General features: G+C 34.0%; 1 protein-coding gene across 1 annotated transcript; it reads right to left on the bottom strand.

Annotated features, from left to right (window-relative positions):
* Positions 1–15,374: 15,374 nt before the first annotated feature.
* LOC112037176 (sugar transporter ERD6-like 5) lies at positions 15,375–17,021 on the bottom strand. The gene is made up of 9 exons (XM_065762454.1): positions 16,961–17,021; positions 16,804–16,879; positions 16,652–16,716; positions 16,341–16,433; positions 16,159–16,239; positions 15,990–16,074; positions 15,857–15,900; positions 15,571–15,774; positions 15,375–15,449 (listed from the first exon to the last, which is right to left on the bottom strand). The coding sequence occupies exons 1-8, from the start codon at positions 16,961–16,963 to the stop codon at positions 15,670–15,672; spliced, it is 552 nt and encodes a 183-aa protein (XP_065618526.1). The 5' UTR covers positions 16,964–17,021; the 3' UTR covers positions 15,375–15,449; positions 15,571–15,669.
* Between the last annotated feature and the right edge of the window lie 59 nt (positions 17,022–17,080).

Here is a 17,080-nt window from a genome sequence, read left to right as displayed (position 1 = left end):
GCTATCAGGGAGTCCAGCTCGAGACAAGAGTTCAGAGGCATACTTGGCTTGAGTAATATAAAGTCCATCTGTAGAATTTGTGATTTCAAAACTCAAGAAGTAGTTGAGATGTCCAAGATCTTTCATCTCAAACTACTGACTGAGAAAATCTTTGAATTCTTGAATGCCACTGAGGTCATCACCAATTATGATCATATCATCCACATACAAGAAAAGTAAAATGATGCCTTTGTTAGTGCGATGAAGAAATAAGGCAGAATCATAATGACTGGACACAGAACCTAAGTGAGAGATGATAGAGCTAAATTTGGTAAACCAAGCTCGTGGAGCTTGTTTAAAGCCATAAAGTGCTCGTCAAAGGTGACAAACCTTGTTTGATTCAATAGAGAGACCAAGAGGAGGTTGCATATAAACTTCTTCACTTAAATCCCCATTAAGGAATGCATTTTTGACATCCATCTGAAAAAGGTACCATTTACTGGCAACAGCAACAGCTAAGAGGGAACGAACAAATGAGATACGAGCAATCGGAGCAAAGGTCTCTTCATAATCAATCCCATACTCTTGTGTAAAACCTTTTGCAACAAGATGAGCTTTGTAGCGCTCAATGGACCCATCAGAGCGAGTCTTAATCTTGTGATCCACTTACAACCAACCATAGATTTCCCAGGAGGGAGAGTCACTAAATCCCAAGTATGATTTTTAGATAATGCATCAAGTTCCTCTTTCATTGCAATCTGCCATAAAGGGTTAGTGGAAGCCTCACGATAGGTGTGAGGCTCGTGCAGTGTAACAATGATAATCAAGTAAATGTGTAGGAATGAATCTTACTCGAGTTGAGTGACGAGGTGGAATGTCTTGTGCAAGATCTTCAGGCGGAGCAAGAGCAGGGGACCCAAGCTTAGGGTTGGGTAGCTCGTCTTTAACCTGTACATCTTCCACATGTTCATTAAAGGGTGAACTAGGAAAGGGATCAAAGGTTTCTAGTGGTTGGATAGAGAAGTCTATAGAAGAATCAGGAGCAGCTATAGGAGGATTAGGAGCAACTATAGAAGGAATATGTGTCTCATCTAGAAAAAGATCTAAAACAACAGAGGAAGATAGGGAGGCACAGAAGTGAGAGAGCTTGACAAAGGAGCGATGTTCGCAAAAGACAACATTGCAGGAGATACGAAGACGATGAGAGACAGGATCATAACATCGAGACCCCTTTTGAGTTTCACCATAGCCAAGAAAACAACAAAGCCTTGACCAAGGCTCAAGTTTGTTATGCTCATATCATTGAAGAAGAACGAAACAAGCAGAACTGAAGGAATAAAGGTGGTGATAGTCTGGAGGTAACCCAAAAAGGCGCTCATATGGAGTTTATTTTGGATAACAAGACTTAGAATACAATTAATAGCATGAACAACATGAAGAGCAGCTTCGCCCTAAAAAGGAGCAAGAACTTTGGCAGAGAGAAGGAGAACACGATCAGTGTCAAGAATATGACGAAGTTTTCGTTTGGCTCTACCATTTTGTTAAGAGGTACCTGGACAAATTAATTGATGAACAGTGCCACAAGAATGCAAAACAGCTTGGAAAACATATTGAGTGTACTCAAGAGCATTATTAGATTGAAAAATTTTGATATGTTTGGAAAATTGAGTTTCAACAATTTTTGCAAAATTAGAATATACTCGCAATAATTCAGAACGATGTTTCATATTAAAAATCCAGCTATAGCGAGAGTAATCATCAACAAAGACAACAAAATATCGAGACTCACCAATACTAGAGACAGAAGAATGCCCCCAAACATCAGAATGAATAAGGCAAAGATATCAGTGGATATTGATTCACTAGTATTGAAAGGCAAAGCTGATTGTTTTCCTAACTGACATGAAACACAATCAAAATTTTTTGTAGATACTGAATCTAACAAACCTCTAGAAGCCAATTGTTGTACCCAAGAGGAAGATGCGTGACCAAGTTGAGCATGCCAAAATGCAAGGGAAAGAGTAGAAGAAACTGCAGCAACTACAGCAACAGAACTAGGAGTAACAAGTGGAAGACGAAGGTTGTCCACGGGAAACATACGCCCAACTCTAGGATCGGTCCCAAGCTCTTGTCTCGTCCTCAGATCCTGCACAATACACCTAGAATAATCAAAGATAATGCGATAACCCAACTCAACTAATTGTCCCACAATAAATAAATTGTAAGAAAGGTCAGGAACATTAAAGACCCTAGGAACTGAGAGGTTGGAGTCGAAACGGAACCTATATTATGACCAAACGTTGTGGAACCATTTGTTGTGCGAATATTAAGAAGGTGTGGTGCAGATTTAAGTTCAGAAAATAAGGACGAGTAAGGTGTCATGTGGTTGCAACAAGCAGAATCCATAAGCCAAGAGGTAGGAGACATACCAGATAAAGCTAAGAGAGAAGAGGAATAAGATGCATTACCAACTATACGAATAACATTAGCGATGATATCTATAAGGTCATCTCTGGAAATGGTGAAAGTGGATCCAGAAGACTGAGACTGTGCAGAGATCGGAGCCATGGGTTGGACACTCTCAGTGTTAGCAACTCTAGCAACAGAAATGGAAATAGCTGATTTGTTGCATTGATAGCAAGTCTCAAAATTGTGACCAAAACGTTTGTTGGATTGTCGGCAATGATTATTGCAATAAGAAGAAGACCTGTCCTTATTCTCCATTTAGAAGCAGAATTTGCAAAAATGGACTACAAACATGAAATCTACGCGAAAAAATTGGGTAAGGAGCACTTGAATTACAAAAGTCAACTTTGGCAAAAAAGTCAACGGTCAACCTTGGTCAAAGTCAACTTTGGAAGTCAACGGTCAACCCCGTCAATTCAACGGACGACGTCAACAAGCTGACTGGGAGATGACGTCAGTAGATGACAAGACGCTGACGTCAGCTGGGGTTGACGTGGCAAAGTTGTCTCGCGTGTGTGGTGCGTGGCGTGCGTGAAATAGTAGAGACGACGCGTGAGTGCATGTAATCGATGTAGCATATACCGACGGCGAGTGGGAGTGCGTGAGATATCTGATAAAGCCAATTCTTTTTTGAAAATGTAGATCGGAGAAAGACGAGTCCGATGGTGGTGGTGGCAACAAGATCGGAGCAATACTGTGGCGTGTGAAGCGTGTGGAAAATTTGGCCGAAACTTTTACCGGTGCGTGGCTAGTCAGATGAGGATTTTCTCGACGGCTTTGTGTAGAGCGATTGAAAAGCTACACGATGATATGTCTTATGTCCTAATCAGAGGCCAGAAGTGACAGATCCAATGATGGTAGTGGTCTTGGTGGTGAAGAAGGAGCTTCTGGCGGCAAAGATTCAACCCTAAGGACCTCTAACAGCAGTGGAGTAGTCAGGAGAGGGCACTAAAAGGGTTTACTGGCCACAGAAGTCGAAGCAACAGAAAATATCAACAAAGACAAGACTGCAAGACACAAGAAAATTAGAGTAGTGGCTCTGATACCATGTTAGAAATACTGAATAAGTATATTGTATTTCACACGTAATAAAATATACATGAGTTCCTTTATATAGGAGGCAGAGTGTGCAGTACAAATAAGTGTGCTATACAAGTAAACAAGGTGGGCGTAAAGTCACAGTTTGAATTATAAGTATTCTCACCCAAGTATATATGGAAAGATGTGAATTACTATTTTATATGACATGGGGGTGCTTTTTAGGTATTTTGTAAGAAATTATGTTATGGTATATGGGTGAAAGAGCTAGATTGACTATGGAATTGATAACAGTTAATCACAACCTGTAAGTATAAACCAACGTGAAGTTACACATAAAAAATGGAATGAATTGGTGTCCAAAGAGGCATATCATTGATTATGTAGTGGTTATAGTTCTTAGAGCTATAGTAAAATTTTCTTTTCTTTCCTATTGCTATTTTTTCTTCTCCCCTTTTTTTCAGGAGCCTCCTTCCTTTATACATCCTCCTTTTCCATCATCTTCATCGTCCACTTGTACTTCATCTAGGAGCCTACTTGAGTATATGTCACGTCAAGCATCTCCTTTAGCTCTGTGTGAGTGGCGGTAGGTGAGGTTACACTGTTCAGGAGTCTTCTCTACATAAATGCAGCCAGAAAAGTTGCTGCAGAGCCTTAAATATGGTGGTAGCAGCTTTTCCTTTAGATATTTTCTCATTCTTATCGTCTCCAAGTATATTCAAAGCTTATCTTGATTAGGAGGAGTCCTCGGAAGATCATTCTGACCTTTTATACGTTCAATTGATCCGTACTATTCGCGTCAGCGGAATAAAATCTCTTCGGACAGAAGACAATCTCTTCGGATTGTAATCATTTTTCTTTTTTGGGGATCCCTCTTCCAGATGGGCCTTGCCTTTACCTCTCTTTCTTTTCGGACGCATAGTAATCCTCACATGGGGCTCTAGGCCCACTACATTATACTGGGCCTTTTCCCGCCACAGTATAAATATATAATACTTAGTATGTGCTATAACACTAATCCAAAAAGAAGAAGAAGAAGAAGAGTATTATACTTATTATGTGCTATAATGTTTTTGGAGAATCAACTTAGTTATGTGACATGTCATTAAAAAGAAAGAAAGAAAAAGCAAATTGTTAAAACTAATATAATCAAAAACTATTGTTTGAGTGAATTGACAAATATGTAATTATTTCTAGTAATTTAAGCATATTTTTTTGTTAAAATTCTTGATTGCGACTTACGAGCTATTAAATTTACTTTTATAGAATTTTATGTTCCAAATTATTTGTTTCTTATGTCAATCTTAGAAAAATAACCATAAAAATATAATGCACCACCTATAAATAATTAATACATCAAAATAAAACCTTATTTATACTCTTTTTAATTACATATACACAAATTAATATAGGCTATATTATAGTTTAGGTTATTATATATACTAGTCACAGACCCGCGCGTTGCACATGATTATTTTTTTTTTATGATCGTGTTATTATTCGAAATATTTTTGAATGTATTACTACTTAAGTTGCATTATATATGTATAAACAATATATTGTAGGATTCATGATGATAGAAGGTATTGTCTTGGAATTAGATTTGGAAAGGATACAACTATACTTGGCCTTGTATTCAGTCCAGAGCTGATCAACCGTCTTCCCAAGTTAGTAAAATTTAATGAACTTAAAATTAGATAGAAAGGATTTTATAAATTTGAAGTTAGTGTCATGCTAGGTGAAAACTTTAGAGAATTGTAATTAAGTTGTTGCAAGTCTTTTTAAATAAATATTAATAATAATAAAAATATCTATTCCTTTAAAGATAGAGATTAGTATTATAAATAGGATGAGGAAATTTTATTGTATTATGCTTTTTGGAAACATAATTTCTACCAAACTCGGTTGGCTAATTTGTACATTTCCAAGTCAATTGAGCACATTTTGCATGTTACATGTAATTCTTCATTTCCATATGGGTAAGGGTATTCACGATCCCAATGACCCACTCCATTTTTCTTGCATGCTTGGTTTTTTGGGATGCAAAATGTGTTTGTTCCAAAAACTGTATGTCGAAGGATTTGTTGATAGTTTTGTAGCAATTGTTTTTCATCTGGTTGGTTTAGAATTGATAATAGTAGTTGTATTCCTTCATCATTTGATTCGCATAACAATGCAATTGCCAATCCATACTTTGTATTTTTGTCTCCTTCTATGTTTGCTTGAAGAAGGATTTCTTTGCCCACTTTAGTTTGATATTGTACAAAATATTTGTGAGCTCCTACCCAAAAAAGTGATTGTTTGTTTCCAGCCCTAAAGCATTGATGAATGAGTTTTTCTTCATCGTTTTGAAGGAATAAGGGATTTTGGAGTAGTCTAGTTAGATTGATGTGGTGAAGAACTTTTTTCCTTTTGGTTAGCCGATTGAATCGCTTGCAGCTGTTTTTAAAAAATGAAAACACATATTAAGAAACTAATGCATTAGAAAAATTGAACTGGTGACAAAACATGACAATAATCATATACTAAGAATATATATATATATATATATATATATATTTGTATCATGCTGATTATGTAACATCATTCATGTTATGACTTTGGAATACACCATCTGTGTAATGCAGGAAACTTTAGTGTGAAGGGTCATAGCCATAAAGAAAAACTGTGCATCTGTTTGGCCCCTAGGGACTATATAAACTTTTTTTTTTTTAATTGTAATATTTGATTGATGAAGGTATAAATATTTTTTGTTTTAGAAATATAATGATGACTAGAGAATTGCGCATGCTTCATAGTAAAAAGTTAATAAAAAGAGAAAATTGAAACTTAGGATATATGGATCAACATTGTAATGAGAAAGAGAAAAAAAAAAAATATATATATATATATATATATCCGCATCACACTGACTATGTAATATCATTCATGTCATGACTTTGGAATACACCATTTGTCTAACGTAGGAAACTTTAATGTGAAGGGTTGTAGGCATAAAGAAAAACTCTACATTTGTTCGGCCCCTAGGGAGTGTATAATTTTTTTTTTAATTGCAATATTTGAGTGACGAAGCTATAAATATTTTTTGTTTTAGAAATATAACGATGACTATAGAATTGCGCACTACTTCATAGTAAAAAGTTAATAAAAAGAGAAAATATAAGATTTCAATATTTTGTGCCACAATTTTGGATGTGGTTGATTGTGATTAGTAGAGAAAAGGTGGCCAGTTCATGTGAAAGTAACAAACATGAGATTTGAATTTAAAGTTGTGTACTTGATCTTGATGTTGCCTAAAAATTTTGGCGATTGTCTTCCAACATTGGAAAATATTTTGAGCAATAAATTTGTTGGTAATTCATGTTGCATGCTCATTTTTGTGATTGTGGAGAGTGTATTTTTATGCTATTTTTGGTGTGGATTTTTTTTTTTTTTTTTGTTTTGTTTTGTTTTGTTTTGTAATTTATAGTGTTTTGATTGTTGTATGGATGAGTGATTGTTGAATTTATTTGCAATTATTTGTAATTATTTTTTTGGGTTTTGTGTGTGTGTGTGTGTAGAAGCCTTTCATATACCCTTCTCTATAAATCTTAAATGCTGTAAATTATGTTTGACTGTTCAGTGTTTATTTGGGTTTTTTTTTTTTGGCATATATATATATATTTATATTGTGTGTGTGTATAGAAGACGAAGGTGTAAAGGTAGAAGTTGAATTGGGGTCTCCCTCAACTCTGACGCATTTCAATCCATTAATGCAAATATAATTGCCTGAGCAACCTCTTCATTGCAGGAACGCACAATATTAAATCCTTAGAGAGTGCAGCAAAGTAAATTACATCAAGTGGGGCTTTAGCATCATTTAAGATAGGATGCAATTTACTTCGTAACTGTTAAAAGAATTAAAATTTAGCTTTCATCTGAAAATTATAAAAAGATAATAGAATACTAAACAATGAATGTTACTTTTATTAATTACGGGCATAATGCATAACCTTATTATTGTAAATATTACAATAAAATTAAAAACATTATTTGTGACGTAGAGTCATCCCTTATTCAAAGGCCAAAACGTTGCTTCGGAGCAACTTCAAACTATACCTGCTCCCACGTTTGGTATTTAAAGTTTAGCTATTGCTTTCCATCCAAAAAAAAAAAGGTCAACTATTGCTTTCAGCTTCCTTGTGATCTATCTTCCTCTGTTTTCTTTCACTGACCAAGAAGGCATTGCCGAAGCAATCCGTTTTGGTATTGTGCGAAAGATCATTGAATTATTGGGCTTTGCTACTTTCAAAGAGATCAGATCCATTTGGGGTACCGCTGTTGAAGATGATATCGAGAAATTGAAGAACACTGTTTCCACTGTTCAAGCTATGTAAGGTGTCCACGTGCAAAAGATGGTCACTTTGTAATTAAACTTAAATGAGTGAATTTCATGTAATAGGAGTAGCTATAGGTGGTGGCTGGTATTGATTTTATTAGTGCTAGTGCTTAATTGGACATCAATTTGACTTTCCAAAAAACTTTTATTATTAATGAAGCAAAGTCTTTTATTTGACTTTTTTGGGATAATAAGAAGATATAATAGAACCTTGAAATAAGTTCATAAAGGGAAGAAAATATAAAAGTCCAATATCATTTGCGTCTTTGAAGCTTCTTCTTTTTTGATGACTTTTGTTTTGTAGCTTTTCGACGATTGATTAGATCTCAAAGGAACATGTTATCGTCACTTGGTTCTGCATCTTCAACATTAGAGGCAAAACTCATTGATGGGATGGCACCATTATTGTGTTCTTGTTATGATCTTTTTTCATCATTATTTGTTCTTGTTAATGGTTTGGTCTGCACTTTTCTTGACTTCATAATTCTCCAATGCTTCCTACACCAAAGAATGTTTATTAAAGTACACAGTAGATTTTTTTTTTTTTTTTAATGAATTTGAAAATAAATGTAGAAGTAGAAAGCTTACTGTTGTGATATCACCATTTGATTTTTTTTTTTGGGTGGGTCAACTGGATCATTATTTGCGCCTGTGGATGGTTTTGTATCAAATACTTCAAATGTGTTTTTGTTAGAAGTCTAATCTGGAGTTTCCTTGATTTCATCATTTTGCAGTGGTTCCTAAAACACAATATGTGGTTTAAAACATAATATTTGGATTTGCAAATAGGCTTAAGTTTGTAATAGTTGACAGCTTACTGTTGTAATATGATCAAGTTTAATTGCCGTTTCGTCATTTGAAATGTTGTCAAACACCTTTTCAATTGTATATAATTCCCATCCTTCCTTCCAATTATAGTTGTTAAGCTTTAGTTGGGACACAAATGTTTTTGCAATGAGCTTCTCTATTTCATTTGGTAGGGTGGAATTTGCGTTCATCTAATAAAATATTAAATGTAATTTTGTATATTCTTTTCAAATTAAATGAAAGAGTATATATGCTAATTGTATGGTCTTACAGATGCATATTTGTTTGATAGTTCTCTCGCTGTTGTGTGAAGTAATTTTTCAGCTTCCTTGTCAAATAAAATAAATACAGCACGCTTTGTTCCACCATCAACGTTGAGTTGAATTCTATACCTGTATGTATAAATATATAATTTGTTTCATTTTTGTTTGATAAATATGTATATATATATATATTGTCTTATGTTTACATATATTGAATGGTTCTAAAATTGGTAATTTACATTTTACCTTGGAATTGGAAAATTAGAGTTACTTTTGCAATGGTTGCACCAAAAATCATTTTTAGATTTAACATTTTTGTTGCACTTTGCACATCCGATATAGTACCATCCAAAGTTTTTTTTTTCAATATTTTCAATTGTTGCAAGGCATTTGAAGACATTTTCCTACAATATAAAAGGAAAAAAGAAATGTATTTAGTGTTAAGCTTATTGAGAACTAAATATAGTATTGGTCTAATGTTATTGGGAAAGAAATGTTGAGTACCTGATCATCTAACGTCCATTCCAAGGATGTTATTTGCTTGATTGTTCTTCTATTTTGTGCGATTCTTTTTTCAACTGATACTTCTTGCTTGAATTGTAGAGGAATGCCTTCAATTTCAGTCTTTTCCACATTTCTTTGATGGTAAAAGATTTAAATCAAAACATAGTGAATAATTATTTGATATGAAGATCGTATTGTACTAAATAAAAGTGTCAAGATTATTTTTAAAATAATAAATTAGAATAAAAGTGTGGTATGGAAAATCTAAATACCTATCAATCAATGTTGCATTTTCAGGTATTTCTAAATTGATGTACACTTTTGTTGCACTTGTAGATGACAAATAGTGTTCTCCTGTATTTAATATGTTTATTACGTAAAAGAAAAGATATGTTTAAAAGAAGTTATTACCTCTAAATGTTTTCACAATAATAGATGTCACTATTATGACAAAGGGTCCTAGATTGTTGGTGTAAAAATTGTCCTCAATTTCATTTGATGTTGGTCCCTAGAGAGTAATTCTTATTTTGATTTCTCTATGGAAACAAATATGTAAGTGATAAAGGATTTGAAGTAGTCTTATGCAATGAATCCATATGTACATGCTAAAGCTTACTCTGGATTCATGATATCTATATTTCTCATTGGTCCTTGAACATGAACATTTTCTAGTGGTCCAACACCAACTATCTTTCCAATGATGTTTGCAGCAAATAAAGTTGATTAAGTAATTTGAAACATAATTATTTGAAAATAAATTTGATACTTTTTAGGCTACCTACCAATTGTTTGTTATTGTCGAAGCGATCAACAATTGTTCGGTAATCAACAAATTCAAATTTATGCCGAGAGATAGTAACTTCAGCCTCTTTTAGCTCCTCAATAACTGTTGTACGTAAAAAGTTTATTTTCATGTCTTTACTTATAGGCCAATAGCTATCTTTTTCCTTGTAAGTATCTACTCAAAAATTGGATAGTGGATATAATTGTCCTTCTTGTAGTTGTGCCTAAAACTTCTTAACATTGTTTTTTTGAATTGTCATGTGTATTAATTGTGTCATCCTAGTACTTAAATAAGGAATTTGTTAGTCACAATTTTAGTTTTAAGGTGCGAGTTGAGTAAAGAAAATATGACAAAATAGATTCTCAATTCAAATCTAACCTGTTCATCTATAAGAATCATGTCCAAACTAATTAGCTCTAGATTTTTTCGGTTGACAGCTTCCCACATTCTTGAAAGTCTGACTCTTACCTTCCAATTCTCATTTTTATCTGAAAGTTGCTTGATGAGATTGTAACTCATTTTTGGAACTGATAATATAGTCATTAGTTGGACCCAATTGAGTTGAACTATTGTTAGAATGGAAATAGAGTAATGAAATTGAACGCTTTATATAACTAAGCATATCTAAAATTTCTAATGATCTTTATTCATCTTATGAAAAAGAAATAAATAGTTTTGAGATGTAGTATACGTACTTTGTTCATAAGGAAAATTTATTATCTTTCCAATATCTTGTAGCTGGAAATTCTATCTCTATTGTTGCAAAGTACGTTCTCTTGGTAGTTGTAATTTGTATGGTATGGTTATGAAATAGAAACAGATATCATAGATGTCTTAAATAGTTATAGATGTGGTTACATTAGTGGTATGTTAAAGGTTCTCCCCCTTCCCTCTAATGTTTCAAGGGAATCTGAAGGTATTGATTTATTTTAGTCTCAATCAATTAATGATTTGGTTGTAACGGAAGTAATAATGGCCTTACTTTTTGAATATAATGTATTTATAGTTAGGTCAATTAATTGATACCAGGATGAAATCTAAAGTTGATCTGCGCAAAAAGGAGATATAATTTAAAATTTATATTATATATATGGTGCTCTTGCCTTTTTGAATATAGGGAGTCATTGGTTAATTAGGTGGGTTTTTCTTTTGTAATTTTGTTCTGCTATTGAAGCTTAGTGTTACGGATCTTCCAATAACATGAGGACATAGGACAAAAGGGGTTTCTGCCCTTTTTGGGCAAATTAAATAGGAAAATGCCCCCCTTCCCAAAATAAATAGGGAAATGCCCATTTTTTGAAAATTGAGTTTCTAAAAATCGAGTTAGAAAAAAAAAATTTCTAAAGCTCTATAGCGGCGTTTTTAGAGAGCCTATAGTGACGTTTTAAAGACCTATAGTGATGTTTTTTAACTCAACTTTAAAGAAATCGAGTTATAGGTAAAAAAAAAACGCCACTATAGATTGATTTCATTGCCTATAACTCGATTTTATTGAAGTCGAGTTAAAAAACGTCACTATAGGTCTTTAAAATGTCACTATAGGTTCCTTAAAAACGCCGCTATAGGGCCTAAATTGATTTTTAGAAACTCGATTTTTAAAAAAGGGGCATTTCCCTAATTAGTTTGAGAAGGGGGGCATTTTTCTATTTAATTTTNGAAAAAAAAAAAATATATATATATATATATATATCCGCATCACACTGACTATGTAATATCATTCATGTCATGACTTTGGAATACACCATTTGTCTAACGTAGGAAACTTTAATGTGAAGGGTTGTAGGCATAAAGAAAAACTCTACATTTGTTCGGCCCCTAGGGAGTGTATAATTTTTTTTTTAATTGCAATATTTGAGTGACGAAGCTATAAATATTTTTTGTTTTAGAAATATAACGATGACTATAGAATTGCGCACTACTTCATAGTAAAAAGTTAATAAAAAGAGAAAATATAAGATTTCAATATTTTGTGCCACAATTTTGGATGTGGTTGATTGTGATTAGTAGAGAAAAGGTGGCCAGTTCATGTGAAAGTAACAAACATGAGATTTGAATTTAAAGTTGTGTACTTGATCTTGATGTTGCCTAAAAATTTTGGCGATTGTCTTCCAACATTGGAAAATATTTTGAGCAATAAATTTGTTGGTAATTCATGTTGCATGCTCATTTTTGTGATTGTGGAGAGTGTATTTTTATGCTATTTTTGGTGTGGATTTTTTTTTTTTTTGTTTTGTTTTGTTTTGTTTTGTAATTTATAGTGTTTTGATTGTTGTATGGATGAGTGATTGTTGAATTTATTTGCAATTATTTGTAATTATTTTTTTGGGTTTTGTGTGTGTGTGTGTGTAGAAGCCTTTCATATACCTTCTCTATAAATCTTAAATGCTGTAAATTATGTTTGACTGTTCAGTGTTTATTTGGGTTTTTTTTTTTTGGCATAGGGGGGGGGGGGGGGGGGGGGGGGGGGGGGGGGGGGGCACGGGGATGCCAACTTTAAGCCTAATGTAGCATGTAAATTTGATACAATCAAAACAATAGATGAAATCAAATTCTTCCAAGTACATCTGTAAAGTTATGATTTTTACATAATATTTATGTTGACCGTATTCCATGACAAAAAGTGTTGTAATTTAATTAATTTATCTCATTGTATTTTATGGTATTTAATTGTAATGGATTTAGTATAAAGTTGGTGAAGATTGCTCAAGAAATTGATCTCGTGACTGGCTCGGGATTGGAACACCCGCAAAAGACCACGTGAGGAGCACATGAGGAAGTTCATTGACCAGTAGAATTTTAAGTGTGATTTTTATACCTTTCACCTATACTATATATACCGTTATTACCTACAAAATTGTAAGAAGGTTATATAGAAGAAAAATTGTAGAGAGAGGTTTTCACAATACCCACCTTTTAAAGAGAGCTACTCATCCTCAAGAGAGAAATTCTTGTAATCTCTTCTCCTTCCAAACACAATCCATGCCCGAATTGAGTGTTGAGAGTGTTTTGGAGATTGAAAAGCATTGGGTTTTTGACAAAATAAGCCAGTGAGGCTTGGTGGTGCAAATTAGCTCAACAAATCAACGTAAAAACCCAAGCTTCTTGTATTTTGGTTCAGCCCATCACATGAAAGCTTCAAGAAAAGCTTGCTCTCTCCAAATGGCAGGGAAGAGCTCTATTCCTTTAGTCAGTTTTGGTGTTTGGAGTTTCTTTGGAAGATTTAATTGGGGTGAGTTGGGTCTGTAAGCTTTTAAAGAGGTAACATTTTATGTCTCCAAGTTTGTTGTGTAAGATTAAGTTGTGTGATAAAACTTGAATAGAAGATCACTGTAACTTGACGTTTATAGTGGATTATTCAGGGCTCAACATGTAGGCCAAGTGCTGAGCCATGTAAATCTTGTATTTACATAATGTTTCAGTTTATGACTTCCATATGTTTGATCATTTGTCTCTTTAGATTCCGTATTACATATGTCGCTAGCTTAGCCTTGGTACTCGTTATGGTTAACTTCCATTACCTTTTTGTTGGTAAATTCACATTTGGCTGATAATTTTGGGGCTGGGGGAGACTTTGGCCTCACCAGAAAGTGGGTGGCTTTTCCTAACAAAACAAGCTCAGAATGGCTCACTTGAGTGGGCTTTAATCTCTCTCTCTCTAGCGTGCCTTGTTTTGTTCTTCGAGTAGGCCAAAGACAGACTACAAGCAATATCTCTGAGCATCTGGATATTGTTCATGGCTGATTGGCTTCCTTGATTGGGCTTGTTCTCGCACAAGCAATAATCTTCAGTTTCTAAATTTCTGATTTATTTTTTTGTTCCACAGAATGATCAAGTAACACAGACCCATTCCAGATTACCATGTCTTGGTATTTACCAATTTAAATCCTAACATATGCTATTCTAGGAGCTAGAGTTATACACTTAAGACTTGATAGGCATTATTAAGTCCTCTCTTTCTTTATTGAGTTACTTAGGAAAAGAATGGATAAATTAAACAAATAAATAAATAAAGCAAGTGGTATGCTGAAATTGTGGGAGAAAGACCAAATTGGTGGTAACATTCATGTTATAATTTTTACCATATCATAGCAGCCATCAATATGGCTAGGTGCACGGAGAATGAGACCAAAGAGCTATTTAGCGGAAGGATCTAGAATGAAGTAGTAATGCCACTCACAGAACACCATGTTCATAACCAAATGCCACAGACAGCACTAGAAAGGGCTCACATGAACCTAATCTTTCATTAAAAATATTATTACAATATTTCTCCCTAATCTTGAATTTGTGATAAGATTCTTTGATGCAGGCAGATTAGTGTGCTTCATACATGTCACTAGGGTAACTAGTATCACTTTCCGTGCTTGCCGGTCGCTGCTTGGTGATCCTTATTGCAGAATATGAGTGAGTGATGCTTGTATTTCTTCTAGAGTTCGCCCTTTAGTCTCAGGTACCAGCTTTGCAATGAACAGAACACCCAAACACGACATGCTTCCTTATATGAAAAATGTTCCTGTAATAGCATGCATAAAACAATCATCAGTATTCACAAGAATACCGAGGAGAGAGACAGTGTAAACAATCTTAAACATAAGAGAGTGACGTAAATTAATAAAGAAAAATGAGAGACAAGGAGGCATCACCTGCCGGGCTCCATTCTACTAGAAAGTTAAATGTGAATGAAACAAGCCAAGTGCAAAACCAATTGACTGCATTGCAAATGCTTCCAGCTGAACCCTTTATATTTATAGGAAATATCTGAAAGGGAGAAAAAGAAATCATTTTACAGGTGCTACACTCTAATTGATATATGTGTTACAACTGTGGATAAAGTTTCATGCAAGCTACAGAGTTATCACTCAAAAAAGTTCTTACCTCTGATATTATAATCCATGGTATTGATCCAATACCCAATGAATAGGATACCTCAAAAACCATAATTCAGAAACCAAGTAGTTCAACTAATCAGAACTGAAATAGCAGGAAAATCAAAGGCAATAAGAAAGGGGGAAAAGAAAATGGTTTAATAAACCAAGTAGTTTAATGAAATTGAATGAAATCCTTTCAAGCTCAATACAGTAGTGGAAAAAGAATTAATCATTGATTGAATTTTTTTCTATATCTATATTCTATAGTTAGAAAAAGTATAGGAAGTTTGTAATTACAAGTGCATTACCACCATGCCTGAAAGCATCAAAGTAGGAGTGGCTTCCATCCACCAGTTAAGGTTCTGCTCATGGAAGCATAAAATCTATAATTACAAACTCATCAAAAGTAGACACCACACCAAGAACAAACCTTCCCCTTTAAAAAAAAGGTACAGATGAATCAAAATTCTACGCTAAAAGAACCTGCAATACGAATGATAGTCCAGTAAGAAAGCAACCTAAGCATTCCCCGGTGACAGAAACCTGCATATGAAATTGCAAAGTTTAGAATTAACTCTTTGATCAACTATGTTCTAAACTTTGAGTAATCTTTTGTGATCTAACCATCAATAATGTCCGCCTTCCAAATTTTTCTATCAAGATTGATCCCAAAGCGATTGCCGGAATCTACACAGAAAATCTGCACTATTTGGATATGCACTAAAGGGGATCACAACATTTTAGTTGCACCTAAAATATTCAGAACTACCTGAGGAATGGATACCACTATAAACCCAGTAATACTTGGCACACCTGTCATAAACCCATAATTTTATAATTAAATTTCAATTCATTGCCTTTCATATGTCCCATCAAAAGCATCATTATAGTCACATTTTTACCAGCCAGTTCAAAAATTTCATTCATATAATATGCATATCCATTGAGCTCTCCACATTGTTGCAGCACCATCAGTCCAATTCCAACCTATATCAAGTTTGAAACATATAAATAGATCACAAATCCATGTAGCAGAAATGGTGAAACTTGAGACTACTATTTACTGCTCACAATGAGTAAATGAGAATATTTCTGCTGAAACAAGTCAAGGATTTTGTCTTCTGGGATCTTCTGGATGTTTTCAGTATAATCCTGTCAGACAATAGAACCTTTTCTCATTTTCTTTCTTCAAATCTAAAGTTATAGAGTTAAAAATATTCCTTTCTAACAAAAATATTAAGTTACTGTGTTACTTTGATATCAGCAGCCTCTTCAGAAATATTAACATTCTTTCCCCTAAGGCGTTGTAGTGCAGCTTCAAATTCTCTTTCTCGGCCAATCTTTGCCTGCAGACATTTAGCTAAACATTTGGAGCCCATTTGTAGGAACATATTTTAAACTTGCAAGAGGTTTATTGAATGGATGTGAACATATTATAACTCAATTTTCCCTAGATAAAAAAAAACTAAATAAGAATTAGAATTCGCTGTTTTTCTTTCTCCTCTTAATGCACCATGTATGTGAACAACATTTACACACTAACAGATTTTTGAATTGCACTCACCAGCCATCTAGGGGACTCTGGAATGAAGAATAGACCAAAAAGTAGTAATAGACATGGAATAGCTCCTGAAAAACAAAAACAAAAACAAAAAAAATCATAACCGTTATGAAACTATACTGTTGAAATATAATATAACAGGTGGAAGAAGCAACCTATTAGAGCCAAGGCACGCCAGTTGATGACAGAACCAATCAGATATGCAACTGATACACTAACAGGTATCATTGCCTGTGTAACAGACAATAAGGAGCCACATAAGGCAAAAGTACACATTGAAGCTAACATATTGTAATTTAAGGATAATTTTACCATAGAGACTGACGTAATTCCTCCCCTAAGATTCTTGGGTGTAATTTCTGATAGGTAAGTAGGTGCCTGTTCAGCAATGGAATTCAAATCCCATTATCTATCATATGCACTTTTAAGTTA

The sequence above is a fragment of the Quercus suber genome, unplaced genomic scaffold (genome assembly GCF_002906115.3).
Source record: "Quercus suber isolate HL8 unplaced genomic scaffold, Cork oak 2.0 scaffold_459, whole genome shotgun sequence".
NCBI lineage: Eukaryota > Viridiplantae > Streptophyta > Magnoliopsida > Fagales > Fagaceae > Quercus > Quercus suber.
Note: the sequence above shows the minus strand (reverse complement) of the source record. Positions and strands in the feature narration are given on the sequence as shown.